This window comes from Scyliorhinus canicula, chromosome 30 (assembly GCF_902713615.1).
Source record: "Scyliorhinus canicula chromosome 30, sScyCan1.1, whole genome shotgun sequence".
Taxonomy (NCBI): Eukaryota; Metazoa; Chordata; class Chondrichthyes; order Carcharhiniformes; family Scyliorhinidae; genus Scyliorhinus; species Scyliorhinus canicula.
The window spans coordinates 12,555,153-12,572,901 of NC_052175.1; the positions used below are offsets into that span (position 1 = coordinate 12,555,153).

Sequence of the window (17,749 nt, forward strand, 5' to 3'; positions counted from 1 at the left end):
CTCTGGGCCTGTCTGTGTCCCCGTATCCCTCACTCTCTGGGTCTGTCTGTCTCCCCGTATCCCCTCACTTCTCTGGGGTCTGTCTCCCCGTATCCTCACTCTCTGGGTCTGTCTGTGTCCCCCCTATCCCTCACCTCTGGTCTGTCTCCCCGTATAGCCCTCACTCTCTGGGTCTGTCTGTCTCCCCGTATCCTCACATCTCTGGTCTGTCTGTCTTCCCGATCCCTCACTCTCTGGGTCTGTCTCCCCGTATCCCTCCACTCTCTGGTCTGTCTGTCTCCTCCCCCGTATCCCTCACACTCTGAGTCTGTCCTGTCTCCCCGTATCCCTCACTCTCTGGGGTCTGTCTACCCCCTATCCCTCACGATTGTTCTCACTCTGTAAATTTTCTCTTTCCTTCTTGATCTTTTCCATCATCTCCTCACCCTATTTTTCTTCCATCCCATCTCTGATTCCCCATCATTCCCGTCTCTATTTCCTTTCATTGTTCCTCACTCTCTTGACTTTTCTTTTTCTAATTGTATCGTTCCCCCTCTCGCTCCGATTTCCTTCTCTTCCTTTCCCCCTCTCCCCCTGATTTCCTTCTCTTCCTGCCCTCTCTCGCTCTGATTTCCTTCCCCCTCTCGCTCTGATTTCCTTCTCTTCCTTCCCCCCTCTCGCTCTGATTTCCTTCCCCCTCTCGCTCTGATTTCCTTCTCTTCCTTCCCTATCTCTCTCTGATTTCCTTCTCTTCCTTCCCCCTCTAGCTCTGATTTCCTTTACCTCCTCCTCCCTCTCGCTCTGATTTGCTTTCTCTCTTCCCCACCGCCTCCCCACCCAACTTCCCAGCTCACCAGTCTTGTCTGGCCCTGCTGTGTCCTGACTGAGATGGAAATAATTATTCGTTGCTTTGAAAGACTGGGGAGAGTAGAACGAATTTGTGCCGGCGACGATTGTTATTATTGTAAATTGTTGTTGAGTTTGGTTCAGTTTGAGAAGAAATGTTTGTCATAGCATATTTCTGGCAGCTGGAATTGCAATAAACAGGTTTACCGACTATGTTTGAAGCGGGGGGGCGGGGCTTTGAAAGTGACGCACGGCCATGTTGAGTCAAGTGGCCTCCAAGTCTGGTGTCTGTGCAAATTGTGCACCCCCACGTGCGTACCCCCAAGACTGGGAAAGTCGTCTGGGTCGTGGGCGGCATTGCAGGCGAGCCGGATGCCGTCCCTTCCCCGCGCCTCGCTCTCTCTAAACAGGAGCCTGGGTTGTTCCCCCTCCCTGCTCCTTAGCCCCAGGCGGCTGCATTGTCCCAATTTAAAATGTGGACCGGTGAAGGCACAAAGCCGTCACTGTGCCAGCCGTGACTCAGATGATCTGAGCGCTGCGGTCTGCTTCTGAATCATGGGTGGGGATGGGGCTCCTAACTGAGCTGAATGGGTGCAAAACGGTAGGGTGTGTTTACACCACGTTTGCCGGGGGGGGGGGGGGGGGGGCACTGACAGTTGGTTAATCCGTGGGTTTTGTTGCTGTGAACACTGCTTGCCCGCTCCCCCACCCCTTTCCTTTTTGTCAAAGTATTTGAAATGAAATGCAAATCGCTTATTGTCACAAGTAGGCTTCAAATGAAGTTACTGTGAAAAGCTCCTAGTCGCCACATTCCGCCGCCTGTTCGGGGAGGCTGGTACGGGAATTGAACCGTGCTGCTGGCCTGCCTTGGCCTGCTTTCAAAGCCAGCGATTCAGCCCAGTGAGCTAAACCGGCCCCAGTAATTTGTCATCTGCCGTGCTGTTCTTGTGCCTCTGTGACTTATGAATATCTTTTCGCTCATCTGATTGAATGACGGTGAGCTTTCCCCAGTGCGGATGAGATTTACCCCTCAGTCGGTGTCCCAAAGGAAACGGGCAACCTGGGTCATTATCAATGGCTGGTTATGGGAGCTTGCTGTGCACTAATTTGCTTCTGTGTTTGCCACATAAGTGCCTACATTTAAAAAAAAAGCTTTCATTGGCTAAGGAGAGCTTTGAGACCTCCTGAGCTCATCAACGGTTCTATAGAAATTATTTTTTTATTTGTATTTAGCCGGCATCATAAGATGCTGTTTTACGATGCGGCGCGGTGGGACAGTGGTCAGTTCTGCTGCCTCCCTACAACAGGGACCCGGCTTCAATTACGGCCTCGGGTCTGTGTGTGGAGTTTGCATGCCCTCCCTGTGTCTGTGGGTTTCCTCTGGGTGCTCCGGGTTCCTCCCACAGTCCGAAGACGTGCAGGTTAGGTGTATTGGCCGTGATCAAGACAGTTATTTAGTTGATAGGTGCAGGTGATCTGTGGCGTGCTGGGAGCCATTTCGTTTGAGAAGTGTAGAACAGCTTCGGTTGCCCTTGCCCGTTGATGTCAGTCGGCAAACACGAGCAAGATCTGCGTTCAAGCGGCTGAAGAAATGGGACAAAAATTACAAAATGTCTTCGTCCCAGTGAGACCAAATTGAAATCGGACCAGACAACTACTTGAAGAGGAAAGGTCAGGGAGTGGGGACGAATTCGATAACCCTTCCCAATGGTACAATAGGCCAAATGTGTTGTGCCATTCTCCGAATTCTTCTCCAGGTAGCACCCTCAGTTATTCGAGGCTCACCGAGCCCCATCGCGTGCCCTGGTTTCAGTGCGGGGCAGGGTGAGGGAGGCAGGCTGCGTGTCTACCTCGAGGTGGAATGGGGATTGACCCCTGCGCTGTTGTCGTTATTCTGAACCACATGCTTAGCCGTCCAGCTACCTGAGACGTTGCCTCATTATCCAGCGTGAGACCTTTCCTAATGCTTCCGCCAGTGGATGTTGCAGCCTCTTTTTTTTTTCTTTGTATTTCCATCTCGTCAAAGCGAAATTCAATGAGGCTCACTGACCCCTGGTCAAGCGATGCATTGATTTTTAAAATGCTTATCCTTGTTTTTGAATCCCTCCTTGGCCAAACCCGGCTGCAATCTCCTCCCCACAACCTTCTGAGATCTCTGCCCTCCTCCAGTCGTCAACGTCTCTGGATTTTAATCGCTCCCGCCAGATCGCCTTCCGCAGTGAGATGCTCCTTAAAACCGGCTTTTGGCCGTCTGCCCAGATGTCGTCTCCGTGTCCATTTCTGCCTCATGCCGCCGCTGTGAGGTGCTTTGGGAGAGTTGATAATATTGGAGGCGCTGTACACATGTAAATTGTTGTAGGGCGACACACAGGGCATGGTCCAAATCAGACACTTAACACAGAGCAGGAAAGGATTATCAAAATCTGGAAATCAGTTGAGATGAGAAGCGAAAGTATGTGGGAGGTTTGTAGAGAGAGGGTGTGAAAAGGGGTCACGGAAAGAATTACACGAGCAGAAAGGCTCATTAGCAATCTACTTGATACTTATTTCCATTTTAATCAGGAAATTAACTATTGTGTTAGTTCGGCGAAAAACTATAACTACACGCAGAATTGGCAGGGCTCAACCACGGTGGACGTTCAGAAAACTCTTAACTACTTGTCCACACCCGCCGCTCCAGGCCACCTTCAGCTCGCGCACGGTGATGTCGGGAGAGACCCGTTAAATGCGACTGTAGAGAGCGAGGCCTTTCGGGGGGGGGAATTTGTTTACGAGACGGTAACTGGTTATGGAAGTGGCACAAGTTCAGAATGTTGTCTCGGGTTGACACTGAACCATCAAGGCACGAGGTGAAGGTTCAACGAGGGAGGTGCGGAGTGTAAGACAGGGGAGGTTCAAGCCAGTGGATTCGTTCGGAGAACAGGTTAACGTTTTTGAGTTCCGACTGTCTGTTGAACATTCACGTTTGCTAAGTGCTAAAAGTGATTTTTTTGTTTTCCTGAGGCCTTCGTGGATTGGAGTGGGAGTGGGGGGGGGGGGGGGGGGGGGAAATCTAATAGGAGCTGGAAAACATTTATGATTGTGCTGCGGCCTTCCCTCCCCAACTGGAAGTGGCGAAGAGTGCTTGTCACTAAGGTTGTGACCACCCTTCCCCCCCCCCCCCCATGGTCTCTCCAAGCATGTCTTGTCCGTGAGACCCGTCTCCTGATGTGACCCTCGACATTTTCCCGACCCTCGCCTTAGCTGGCATCGTTGACGGTGTTCTCTCCTGAGATACTTCCCCCAACCCTTGAATCTACCGCCATCACCCCTCTCCTCAAGAAACCGATCCTTGAGACTCCCTCCATCTTTGCCGTGCCAACCTCCTTTACCTCTCCAGAGTACTTGAATGTGTTCTTGAAGGCGAGCTTTTTGGTTGCCTACCTTCCATGTTTCCTGGTGTCAAATTTTGTTTCGTCACATCCCTGTGAAGTGCCTTCAGTACGTTTCTCTATTTGAAAGGTGCTATACAAATGCAAGCTGATTCATGTTAGCAGTTGGCCCCTTGGGGCTGCAGATGTTGGCTTCTGATTGGCTGAAATGCGGGAGCTGAATTTCCTAGCCCAGCGAAGCCCAGACGTGCGAAGGTTTTGGATGACATGTTAAGGAGACGTTGCCGATTGGGTCACTCTTGCGCTGGCCCAGTAGTCTGCTCCTGTTCTATCCGACAAGAACTTAAAAAAAATTTTTTTTTTAGAGTACCCAATTGATTTTCTCCAATTAAGGAGCAATTTAGCGTGGCCAGTCCACCTACCCTGCACATCTTTGGGTTGTGGGGGTGGTGAAACCCACACAAACACGGGGAGAATATGCAGACTCCACTCGGACAGTGACCCAGAGCCGGGATCGAACCTGGGACTTCGGCGCCGTGAGGCCGCAGTGCTAACTCACTGCGCCGCCGTGCTGCCCTCCTATCCGACAAGAACTTGCCCCACTTCTGGTAACAGCTGCCTGGCAGGTGAAGGGATATGGCCACCTAAGATCTCGGCAGAACACTACCCAAGGTCCAGCGACAATTGTAGCAATTAACCGGCTGTTGAATAATACACACGAGTATTTGAGTAAGAAAAGATGGGCAGCACGGTAGCATAGTGGTTAGCATCAATGCTTCACAGCTCCAGGGTCCCAGGTTCGGTTCCCGGCTGGGTCACTGTCTGTGCGGAGTCTGCACGTCCTCCCTGTGTGTGTGTGGGTTTCCTCCGGGTGCTCCGGTTTCCTCCCACAGTCCAAAGATGTGCGGGTTAGGTGGATTGGCCGTGATAAATTGCCCGTAGTGTCCTAAAAAGTAAGGTTAAGGGGAAGTTGTTGGGTTACGGGTATAGGGTGGATACGTGAGTTTGAGTGGGGTGATCATTGCTCGGCACAACATCGAGGGCCGAAGGGCCTGTTCTGTGCTGTACTGTTCTAAATTCTAAAAAAAAAATTAATCGGCTCAAGTGTTAATGATGCTTCAGATTGTACATGGTCTGCTGGGATGTCTGTTAAATGAGGTATGCCCTTGTGCTCTTCATAAAGAAAACAATATCTGAATTCCTTAAACTTAAATAAACTTCTAAATGCTGGAAGAATTTTATCCATACGGAGTAAAGACAGGCTAGTGGATTCTATCCCTTCCCTCTTAATCTCATTTATTTCAATAACCCTACTGACTAACCTGCCCATCTTTCTTTCAGTCTTGATGGCTGACCTGCTACAGGGTTCCAGCCTGTTCTAGTTTCATTCTGACATTACACTGGCTATCAGTTTGCGCTCTGAAACCGCTTGCCGGTGTGACTTCTACATTCCGGCTAGCCCAACTCCCTTCAGTGCTGTTTATTGAAACTTGTGGTATGGTGGCGGGAGTGTCTGCGGGGGGGACCCAGGTACAACTTACTGGCACAGTGACCTCTCGGCGTGTGCGTGTCAGTCTGAAAGACTGATAGACCTGAATTCATGCAGCTCCTTTCACAGCCTCAGCCTGTCCAGAGGCACCTTGCGGGCAGTGCGCCTTGTAAGCTCTGTCATGTAGGAAGCTGGTAGCCAGTGACGCGATCGTGACAAGAGGGTTAAATATCAGTCCCAGGACATTGAGCGGAACTTTCCCGTTCTTCTCCCAGCAGTGGCCGCAGGATCATTCACGTCCACCGAGAGCGCGGCCATGATGGTGACAATGCTGCACTCCCTCAGTACCGCACTAAGTGTCAGCTAGGATTACAGGCGGTGGTGAAAGTACTACCCGCCGGGCCACCGCTGTGTTTAGTATCTAGCATGTCTCTGGCGCCCAGACACTGCGCGTGCACACCATCTGCACTTGGGAAGTTGACAAAAACACTCGCTGCAGAGTTTTGAGATGGAGGGATTTAAAAAACACACCTGTTCCTGGCAGTTCTTCGAGGTTCATTGCTTTTCAGCTCAGCAAATAATTCCCAAAAATTACCAATCAACCAACGTTGACGGTCAAGCCTTCCAACCACTCTGGAATTTCCCTCCTAAATCTCTCTGCCCCCTCGCACTACCCCCACCAAAATAAAACTATGGTTGTCGCGCAACCACCTTTATGAGCAAGAGTGCGATTCGGTATCTTCTGGGTTCCTCCTTGACCGGACTGTTTCCGTTTCTCTCGCTGCAGCATCCTGGCTGTGTTTTCTCGCATCGCTTTGCCTGGTGTCACTCTTTGTGACGCTGCCCTGTGTGTCTAAGCCACGCAGCTTGTATTCAGCGGCCGTTTTGGAATCTCAGTCGGCCGCCATTCACGTTGCCGCAAGCTGAGCATGATACTCTCTCTCTTCCCCCCCCCCCCCCCCCCCCCCCCCCCGGAAGAAGTTTTACATCACTAGAATTGGCACGAAAGAGTAAAATGTGGGCATTCTGAGCTTCCGAGGGCTTAGATGGTGTTGCAGGCCTATCAGCGATTAGTGACAGGAGCGGGTTACGATTTTTTTTTTCAAAATCCCTTCGTTAGATGTGGCCATCACTGGCTGTGCCAGCATTTATTGCCCACCCCTACTTGCCCTTGAACTGCGCAGCTTGCTCGGCCATTCCAGAGTCAACCACGTTGCAGTGGGGCCTGGAGTCACACGTAGGCCAGACCGGGTAAGGACGGCAGATTTCCCTCCCTGAAGGTTTTTTTTTAAAGCAGCCGACAATGGTTTAATGGTCACCATTAGACATTTAAACCCAGATTTCTATTGAATTCAAGTGCCCTGACGATGCAATGAAACTACTGTGTCACTCAAGACGATAAAAGTATGATTATTTTCCCCTGTAAAGCACAGTGGATTGGGCATTATTGATAATATTTGTGACCCAGTTGGAATATGCTTAAAAATGGCATTTCGCCCACCACTCGAACTGGTCAAGGGCGCTATAACAGTAATGGAACAGAGGAGATGGAGTTGAGATGCACATCAGCCTAATTGAAGGCTAATTGATTGATGGAACGCATGTGAGGGGCTGAATGGTCAACGTTCCTTTGGACTCTCATTAGCTGGCAGATCCAGGATCATAGAACGTACACAGTGCAGAAGGAGGCCGTTCGTTCCATCGAGTCTGCACCGATCCACTTAAGCCCTCACTTCCACCGTAACCCAATAACCCCATCTAAACATTTTGGACACTTAAGGGCAATTTGGCACGGCCAATCGACCTAACCTGCACGTCTTTGGACTGGGGGAGGAAACCGGAGCACCCGGAGGAAACCCACGCAGACACGGGGAGAACGTGCAGACTCCACACAGACAGTGACTCAGCGGGGAATTGAACCTGGGACTGTGGCGCTGTGAAGTCATGCTCTGGGTCACTGTCCTTGTCGAGTTTGCACATTCTCCCCGTGTCTGCGTGAGCCGTCTCGCCCACACCCACAACCCAAAGATGTGCAGGGTGGGTAGATTGGCCATGCTAAATCGCCTCTTGATTGGGGCAAAAAAGAATTGGGTACTTTGAATTTATGAGAAAAAAAATAATGAGCCCTCTGTGAAGGGCTATTTAAGGGATTGTGCGTTTAAGTGTTACTACATCAATGCATCAAACCGGGGTTGCACCTTCCTTGAACATTTATCTCTCTTCCCCCCCCCCCCCCCCCCCCCCCCCCCCCCTCCCACCCCTTCACCAAAATAGCGATTCGGTTTCATGTGAGGCCTTCCTTCACAGCTGTGTGACTCATTGTTTTTGTGGGTGAGAAGGGAAGGAAATCCCTGGTCTTGGAGAGTTCCAGTGTGTGTGGAAGGTTGTTTCAGAAGAAAGAGATTTTGTTTTTCCCCTCAGATTCCCCCAAGTGCATTTCAAATCTCTGAAAAACAAGCCCGAGTTTTGCACAAACAGCGATTCATGACTCCAATTTGCTCGTCACGTCACAATTGCTCTTGGAACAGTTTCCAGAACCGCCCTTCACAGGAAACTGTGAGGGCCACTCCTGCCTCTAATTACACTTGCGTTATATTTTGGGTTGGCTTGCAGCTTGAGTAGTTTGAGAATTGGGCACTTTCTCCTTCCCGCACACACACACCCACACACTCTACAGGTGAAATACGGCCTGTTTTCTATTCGCACAAACACTTCCATTCTCTTATTTTGCTGTCACTGTCTTCAGCGGGATTTTCTGCAATGTTTTTTGTTTATAAATGTTAGAGTACCCGATTTTTAAATTTTTTTTCCAACGAAGGAGCAATTTAGCGTGGCCAATCTACCTGTACTGCACATCTTCTTTTGGGTGGTGGGGGTGAAACCCACGCAGACGCGGGAAGAACGTGCAAACTCCAGACGGACAGTGGCCCAGGGCCGGGATTCGAACCCAAGTCCTCAGCGCCGTAGGCAGCAGTGCTAACCACTGTGCCGCCCGATTTTCTGCAATATTTATGATCTCTGGCTGTAGGTAGGCTGCCTGATCAGACCCGGAGATCATAAGAAGCCGTAACAGGTGGAAGTCACTCGGCCCCCTCGCCCCTCTTCTGTCGTTCAGTGTGATCGTCTTTTTTTAAATTTAGAGTACCCAATTATTTTTTCCAATTAAGGGGCAATTTAGCGTGGCCAATCCACCTACCCTGCACATTTTTGGGTTGTGGGGGCGAAAACCACGCAGACACGGGGAGAATGTGCAAACTCCACACGGACAGTGATCCAGAGCCGGGATCGGACCTGGGACCTCAGCGCCGTGAGGCGGTTGTGCTAACCACTAGTCCACCGTGCTGCCCCAGTATGATTGTCTTTAATATTCTACCTCAACTGCTCCTTCTCGCAATCTCCCCGTATCTCTTTTTTAAAAAAAAATATCTATCCACATCCCTCTTGAATCTACTCATTGTCTGTGCGCTCATAGCTCTCTGGGTACAAAATCACAAAGATTGCAATACATTATGTGTGCGGGCATTTCTTTTTTTTGAAATTTACAATACCCAATAAACTTTTTCCAATTCAATTTTGGCCAATCCACCTAGCCTGCACATCTTTGGGTTGTGGGGGCGAAACCCACGCAGACACGGGGAGAATGTGCAAACTCCACACGGACAGTGACCCAGAGCCGGGATCGAACCCGGGACCTCGGCGCCGTGAGGCAGCAGCGCTAACCCACTGCGCCGCCGTGCTGCCCGGTGTGCGCAGACGTTTCTCCTCCTCGATCCTAAATGGTCAATTCGTTCATCTTGACAACGTGAGACCACCCCAGGTCAGGGGAGTGCAACCAACAACAGATTTGCAATTCTCCCGTTGGCTAAACCGTCCGGCATCGTTGATGCTTTCTTAAGATGGAATTCATGCCTGCGAATATTGACCGTGTGAATCTCCCAGTTGGTTAAAGGACCTTTTGTGATCTTTTGTAATTTGCCATCGAATTGCCGTCAAACTGTCTTCACTATTTTATCGTGGGGAGCACACGAGCTTTGTGCATAGCATGATCTCGGAATGATTAATGACCAGTCTGCATGTTGTTTGTGACTTTGACCTGACGGCCAGTAGAACTCTCCTGATCGTTTATGGAGACCTGTTAAATATCACCCAAGAGGACGGATAGATCGGGCCTGTCCAAAAACTGGAGTCTGAGCCAGTGCGAAGCGTCAACCAGTCTCTTAAAGTGGAGCTGAGCCTAAACCTTCTGACGTCGAGGCAACCGCACCGTCACCCAGTCCAAGGCTGGACGTCGCCTGCTCCTGCAAGCTCTACACATCAAGTGCCTTCCTCCCGTTTGCACTTTACCTGGGTATCTGACATGGCATCCACATTTCAAAAAGGTCCGGACGAGTCCCGTGTCCGTCGTTTTGTGGCTGCGGAGATACTGCAGCCCCAGGAACCTTCATCTCGCGGTGGCGGTGCGCATCTTCCTGGAACGATGCCCAAATAAGGAGCGCGCGCCACACGTCGCGCATCTCCTACATGGCAGGCAGTCTCCCCATCGCACTCGGGAATTGAGGCTTGGATTGTGGCGGAGGAGTGGCTGGGTCGGGGGGGGGAAACAGCTGTGATTTAGTTGAAGTCCGACGCTTAGTCCTGTATTTTCATTTCAATCTCACTTTGCCAACATTTGCAATGGCAAGTGCCTCGTGTAAATTTGCCACGCTCCAGCTACACACCCCTCCAGAGGCGGTGCTTCAGTATCTTCACTGGAATGTGGGCATACCAAGATTAGAATGAAAATACAGTTTGTGGAGCCTCTAATGTATACATTAATATAGTGATGGAGTTGTGCAGCACTATGATCCATTGCCCTCAGGGTTGGAAACAGTGGGGAGCAGGATATATGAGCAATCTTCAGATATAAAAACACAGCGAAGATTGTATGAGTCTGTCCCTCTCTCTCGCTCTCCCACCCCATGGTGCCAAGGTCTCTCCCAAGTTGGAAGTATGAGCTGCAGTGTGGGGTAAGAATAGGAGCGCGGCCAGTATAAATGGCAGCTCGTTCCATTCAGCCAGATTAAACCATATTGTAGACAGGGCTGCTAACTGTACTGGAAATAAGAGAAACTCCAATGTCTGTCCTCAACTGGACATGGATCTCCTTCCTGCGGTCTTTTTAAAAACTCGGCGAGCAGGAGAGGGTCTGTGGACCGTAGGGGTGGGGCGATGACCATGCCCAATAGCCCCTCCCTCTCCGCGCATTTGCCTATTCCAGCATCATTCACAAAGTGGGCCACAGATCGGTCCTCGTCTGTTCTTTCTTTAGGTCTTTTTTTTCCTCTTTCCCCCCCCCCCCTCCTGATGAAGTCAGATGTGTCCCTATCCGCAGAGTGAATCGCCGAATTGTTAGGGTGCGGGAGGACGCCATTTGGCCCATCGTGTTTGCATTGGCTCTCCAAATGTGCATCGTCATTTAGTGCCGTTCCCCAGACATCCCCCCCCTTTCCTTGCTGTGAAAAGGTTTTTTTTCCCTCGCATCGTATCCGCACCTTTGCAAATCACTTAAAACCTGTGCCCCTCTCGTTCTCGGTCCCTTTACAGGCGGGGAACAGTTTCTCCCTGTCTACTCTGTCCAGCCCCCTCATGATCTGGAGCTATGAGATCTCCCCTTGGCCGCTGCCTGGAAATGTGGCCCTGGTAGGTTCAATCGAAGCGTTCAAGAGGGCAATAGATGATTATTTGAGCAGGCACAATGTGCTAAGAGAGGGGAGTGGCCCTAAGTCATAATGCTCACTCGGAGTGCCGGTGCGGACACGATAGGCCCAGTGGCCGCCTCCTGCCATTATGCGATTTTGCAGTGTGGTGGAAAGCCTGGGAAAATTTCATTTTCCCTTCCCCAGCTGCCACCCCAGTCCATCATGAAAGTCTGAACAGGCCACAAGTCTGCCTCCCCCACTCCCCCCTCTCGAACCTCTGGAGAGAGTGCTGGAGGCAAAAGCGGTAGCATAGTGTTTCCCACGGTTGCTTCACAGCTCCAGGGTCCCAGGTTCGATTCCCGGCTTGGGTCACTGTCCGTGCGGAGTCTGCACGTCCTCCCCGTATCTGCGTGGGTTTCCTCCGGTTTCCTCCCACAGTCCAAAGATGGTGCAGGGTTAGGTGGATTGGCCGTGCTAAATTGCCCTTGTGTTAGGTGGGATTACGGGGATAGGGTGGAGGTGTGGGATTCAGTGGGGTGCTCTTTCCAAGAGCCGGTGAAGCCCCGATGGGCCGAATGGCCTCCTCCTGCGCTGTAAATTCTATGAAGAAACGCGCCAAAGACGGGAGGTTTGCAAGACTGAGACCACGACCGTTAGTGGTTCCGCCCTCTTTGAACCGTGCAACAGCCGCTAGTGGATGGCCTGAGCTTCATTTATTATTGCTGGTACTTGTATTGCCTCATGCTCCAGCTGTTTAGTGACTAACTGGCCTGTTTGTGTGTGTTTCTATTTGTCCCTTCTGCAACTCCCAGATGTCCCTGGTGGATTTGGGGAAGAGGCTGTTGGAGGCGGCTCGAAAAGGACAAGACGATGAAGTGCGAACGTTAATGGCAAATGGCGCTCCCTTCACCACGGATTGGGTAGGTGGACTTTGTAGCCGGTAAACTTGTTTTTTTTAAAAACAAAAAACGGGAGTTCAGACGAGGTCCACCCGCAGGAACGCTGAATGAGAAAGCGGTGCTGTGAAACCTCAGACCACAACAGTCTGGCTGCCGACCAGGAATATTCTGGGACTCTGGGAGCACGTGGCCCGGGCTGCCTGTAGTTAGGAAGTAAATGCGGATGCAACCAGGAAGACAGGGATATCACGCACATGTGAAATGAACTGGGATGAGTTGGATGCGGGTGTGAACTGGGAGCAGGTGGAAATCCCGGGGCCTCACCAAAAGCTGGTTAAAAGAGGACGAGTGGCGATAGCAAGGCGATCCACGCCGGTGTTCCCAAAAGGGCAGGTGAAAGATCAGCGCCAAAGCCGCCGTTGTAATCGCTGGAAGGGGTTTAATCTCCCCGACGTCGATTGGGGCTTAAGCTGGGGACAGTCTGAGTGAATTGATCTGTTCTTCAAGAGTCTCCTCTTAAACAGTCAGCAAGGGAACCCTCCAGGTGAAAGACTGTTCAAATGTATTCGGAACTAACCGAGCGAGAAAATCTGGGGATGGACGGTGAGGCTGCTGTAGTGATAAGCAAGTTGTTCAATTTAAGGGTTGAATAAACAAGCAGCCAAACTTTAGGAGAGCAGATCTTGGGTGGGTAAAATGGGAGGGGGGGGGGAGGGGGGGCGCGTCGTATGATGAGAAGGGTGCGGAGAAGATTGTCCTTCAGAGAGAGAGAGAGCAGAAAATGGTGGGGGGCTGATTTAGCTCACTGAGTTAAATCGCTGGCTTTTGAAGCAGGCCAGCAGCACGGTTCGATTCCCGTACCAGCCTCCCCAGACATGCGCCGGAATGTGGCGACTAGGGGCTTTTCACAGTAACTTCATTGAAGCCTACTTGTGACAATAAGCAATTTTCAGGGGCAGCACGGTAGCACTGTGGATAGCACAATCGCTTCACAGCTCCAGGGTCCCAGGTTCGATTCCGGCTTGGGTCACTGTCTGTGTGGAGTCCTCCCCGTGTGTGCGTGGGTTTCCTCCGGGTGCTCCGGTTTCCTCCCACAGTCCAAAGATGTGGAGGTTAGGTGGATTGGCCATGATAAATTCCCCTTAGTGTCCAAAATTGCCCTTAGTGTTGGGTAGGGTTGCTGGGTTATGGGAATAGGGTGGAGGTGTTGACTTTGGGTCGGGTGCTCTTTCCGTGAGCCGGTGCAGACTTGATGGGCCGAATGGCCTCCTTCTGCACTGTAAATTCTATGTAATTCTATGTAAGATTGGGAGTACCCTGAGGAGTTTTGCTTTTGCAGAAGCATTTTATCTTCGAAAAACTAGAGGGATATGAAAAAGGGTTTGGGGAGTGGGTGGGAGAGTTGGGCAAATAAAAGACCAGTTAAAGGTTTGAAGCTTGGGCCTGTACAGGATTGGCGAAGAAACTGCCAAGGGATACAAAATGGAAAGATGGGGAAATTGGAAAAAAAACTCAACGGATAAAGGAGCAGGAGAAGGCCGCAGCAAGAAGCAGGGCCATGAATTAGTGACAAAAGTGAAGTCTGAGGATTAATAATAATCTTTATTAGTGTCACAAGTCGGCTGACATTAACACTGCAATGAAGTTGCTGTGAAAATCCCCCAGTTGCCACATTCCGGCATCAGGGAGGGAGAGTTCAGAATGTCCAATTCACCTAACAAGCACGTCTTTCGGGACTTGTGGGAGGAAACCGGAGCACCCGGAGGAAACCCACGCAGCCACGGGGAGAACGTGCAGACTCCGCACAGACAGTGTCCTGAGACGGGAATCGAACCCGGGACCCTGGCGCCGTGGAGCAACAGTGCTAACTCCGATCCTTGCGACGCCGCATTAGCCACAGCCTGCCAACGTGGCAATGCTCTATTTACCCCCTGCTCTACACCAACACCCTCGTGGCCAAACGGCAATGGGAAATAAATAAATATGATCTCGCCAGCATTGTCCACGTCCGACCAAGGAATTCAGTCAGGTGTGGGCTGGGATGGGCGTCTTCCTGTTCCGCCCTCTGTGGTTGAATTGACGGTCACCCCAGGATGGGCACTACAGGAATAATGGCTGGGTGTTTGTGAGCTACTTTCCCAGCAAGATTGGAAGGGAGAAAGTGAACTTTCTTTAAACACGGCAATCCTCACGTAGCAAAGTTGATCTATTCTAGTAAACGCTGTTGGAGGTGCACCCCGCCAGATTGCACCATTTATCTCTGGGCGTGTCTCGCTGTAATGAAATTTGATGTATCGTTCTCCTCTTTCCCCCCCCCCCCAGCTCGGCACATCTCCTCTTCACCTTGCAGCCCAATATGGCCATTACTCCACTGCAGAAGTCCTCCTCCGAGCAGGAGTTAGCCGGGACGCCCGAACCAAAGTCGACAGGACGCCGCTACACATGGCAGCAGCCGAGGGCCACGCCAACATCGTGGAGCTGTTGATCAGGGTAATCTCCCGGTAGAAGTCTGTCCACGAGAGCCCCGGCCTTGATTTTTGAACAAACAAACAAGAAGGTCAGGACCGCGGTGTCCCCTCAGCCAAAACCAAACCGCCGCCCTTGGCAATGCCGAGGCAGGTCAGCCAAGCACCCAGAAGATCCGTTTGATCTCCTGCCGCTCCTGTTCCTCAGCATCAAGTATGTGTTACCAGCCCCATCTTCCTCCGCTCCAAGCTGGGTGCTCCCTCGCAGGATGGTTGATGGGGGCACAGCTGCTAAACCTATTCGCAAAGAGGCGATGTTGGGCTGACTCGTCAGCTGGTTGCATTTTAACCTGGGGTGGGAGGTACGTCACTAAAAATAATAATGATCTTTATTATTGTCACAAGTAGGCTGACATTAACACTGCAATGAAGTTACTGTGAAGAGCCCCTCGTCGCCACATTCCGGCGCCTGTTGGGGTACACGCGAGGGAGAATTCAGAATGTCCAATTCACCCAACAAGCACGTCTTTCGGGACTTGTGGGAGGAAACCGGAGCACCCGGAGGAAACCCATGCAGACACGGGGAGAACGTGCGGACTCCACATAGACAGTGACCCAAGCCGGGAATCGAACCTGGGACCCCTGGCCATGTGAAGCGACAGTGCTAACCACTGTGTTACCGTGCTGCCCCAAACATTAACTAAGGGCTCGCCCGCAGGGCAGGTTAATAAGGCCGTTAAGAGAAAGCAGACCTGGCACAGGGGTTCCTTTCTAGAGAGGTGGAATTGAAAAACAAGAAAAGGCGACGCTTAACTGGCATCTGACCGTGGGCAGACCACATTTCGTCTTGCCGAAAATAGTTTGGGGGCTCCAGGTTGCGTAAAACTCCAGGGCGATTAGAAAATAAACTTTTTTCGAAAATAAATTTAGGGTACCCAATTAATTCTATCCAATTAAGGGGCAATTGAGCATGGCCATTCCACCTACCCTGCATATCTTTGGGTTCCGGGGGCGAAATCCACGCAAACACGGGGAGAATGTGCACACGGTCAGTGACCCAGGGCCGGGATCGAACCTGGGACCTCGGCGCCGTGAGGCAGCAGGCCTAACCCACTGCCCCACCGCGCTGCCCGCCGAAAAAAGAGCGACGCCAATGCTGAAAGATTCTATCCATCAGGAAAACTTAAACAAGGTTCGTTAGGCCCTGCTCTCGTTACGTCAGAAAGCCTGAGGAATGAATGACTTGGTCACGGTCTTTGAAGCTGCAGATAGGCTACGCCGCCAAGGACCCGGGTTCGAATCCCGGCCCTGGGTCACTTGCCGTGTGGAGTCTGCACATTCTCCCCGTGTCTGCGTGGGTTTCGCCCCCACAACCCAAAGATGTGCAGGGTAGGTGGATTGGCCGCGCTAAATTGCCCCTTGGGGGAAAAAAATAATTGAGTACTCTAAATTTTAGAGTACCCAATGCTCCCCCCTTGGCTTAACAATTATTCACAGGTGTTTGGGATTAACATGGATTTCAAAGTACATCTTTCTACAATGGTCTCATTAACACACTATCCGTTTTAAGCATAGAAGCTAACTGGGCAAATACACTTTCCAGCCTGAACCCCAAGCGGCTGTAGAACATAGAACATTACAGCGCAGTACAGGCCCTTCGGCCCTCGATGTTGCACCGACCGACCTGTGAAACCACTTTAAATCCCATCTGCACTATTCCCTTATCATCCATATGTCTATCCAATGACCATTTAAATGCCCTTAATGTTGGCGAGTCCACTACTGTTGCAGGCAGGGCATTCCACACCCTTACTACTCTGAGTAAAGAACCTCCCTCTGACATCTGTCCTATATCTATCTCCCCTCAATTTAAAGCTATGTCCCCTCGTGCTAGATATCACCATCCAAGGAAAAAGGCTCTCACTGTCCACCCTACCTAATCCTCGGATCATCTTGTATGCCTCAATTAAGTCACCTCTTAACCTTGTCTCTAACGAAAACAGCCTCAAGTTCCTCAGCCTTCCCTCATAAGATCTTCCCTCCATACCAGGCAGCATCCTGGTAAATCTCCTCTGCACCCTTTCCAATACTTCCACATCCTTCCTATAATGCGGCGACCGGAGGTGCACACAATACTCCAAATGCGGCCACACCAGAGTTTTGTACAGCTGCAACATGACCTCATGGCTCCGAAACTCAATCCCTCTACCAATAAAAGCTAACACACCGTACGCCTGCTTGACAACCCTCTCAACCTGGGTGGCAACTTTCAGGGATCTATGTACATGGACACCGAGATCTCTCTGCTCATCCACACTACTGTCTCTGCAGAATCCGCCCAGATGATTGTCACGTGAGAGTTACCAAGCTCCACGCCCAAAAACACACTTGAAAATCTCCTCTCATAAGTACACTTTCCTTTGGTGGTTTGTATTCCAAAATCCAGACAAGGTTTTTTCAAATAACACGTTTAAACAAAGCTTCCACCCCACTTTTAACAGCAAATCCAATCCAGGATTTTACACCAACCCCTTTAGGATTTCTTCATCATGCCTGCTATGCAAACTGCTCGCAAATGCTTTAATTCTCGATTCCCAGACTGTATTAAAATGACATCAAACGTTTCATCTACCTCTGAAGTCTGCTTTCCTACTTTAAATCTAGTTACTTCAGTTGTCTCTCTAACTCAACACTTCCTTGAATTCTTCTGAGCAATATCTTGGTCTCTGTTCTTTTAACTTTGGGTGTCGTAAATGTTCTTTCTGTCCCTATTCCCTGGTTGTAACTTGTACTTCAGGAAGTCTGCCCGCCTCTTGGCAGCTTACATCCTGTCCCATCTTTCTTCTGGCAGGATGAAGAGATGTTCACTGCCCGAGGTCCTGCCTCCAACTGCTCTGGCTTCCAGTTAAAACTAAGAAAGCCCTTCCCCCTTGGAAAGTGGCCTCCTGTTGCTAAGTAACGTCTTTCTTCTACTATTTATTCTTCATGCCATAGTCCTCTCTAAGCACGATAGAAACACAGT

At 50.7% G+C, this 17,749-nt stretch overlaps 1 protein-coding gene across 2 annotated transcripts in view; it reads left to right on the forward strand.

Moving 5' to 3' along the window:
* Positions 1 to 11,287: 11,287 nt before the first annotated feature.
* LOC119958653 (GA-binding protein subunit beta-1-like) overlaps positions 11,288 to 17,749 on the forward strand; it is a 40,213-nt gene continuing 33,751 nt past the window's right edge. Inside the window, exons 1-3 of one of the 2 annotated variants that reach the window (XM_038787194.1) lie at positions 11,288 to 11,364; positions 12,176 to 12,283; positions 14,585 to 14,752. In XM_038787194.1, coding sequence (XP_038643122.1) covers positions 11,311 to 11,364; positions 12,176 to 12,283; positions 14,585 to 14,752 — 330 coding nt within the window. In that variant the 5' untranslated portion in view covers positions 11,288 to 11,310. The remainder of the gene's footprint in view (positions 11,365 to 12,175; positions 12,284 to 14,584; positions 14,753 to 17,749) is intronic. The other variant, XM_038787195.1, reaches the window with a different exon arrangement.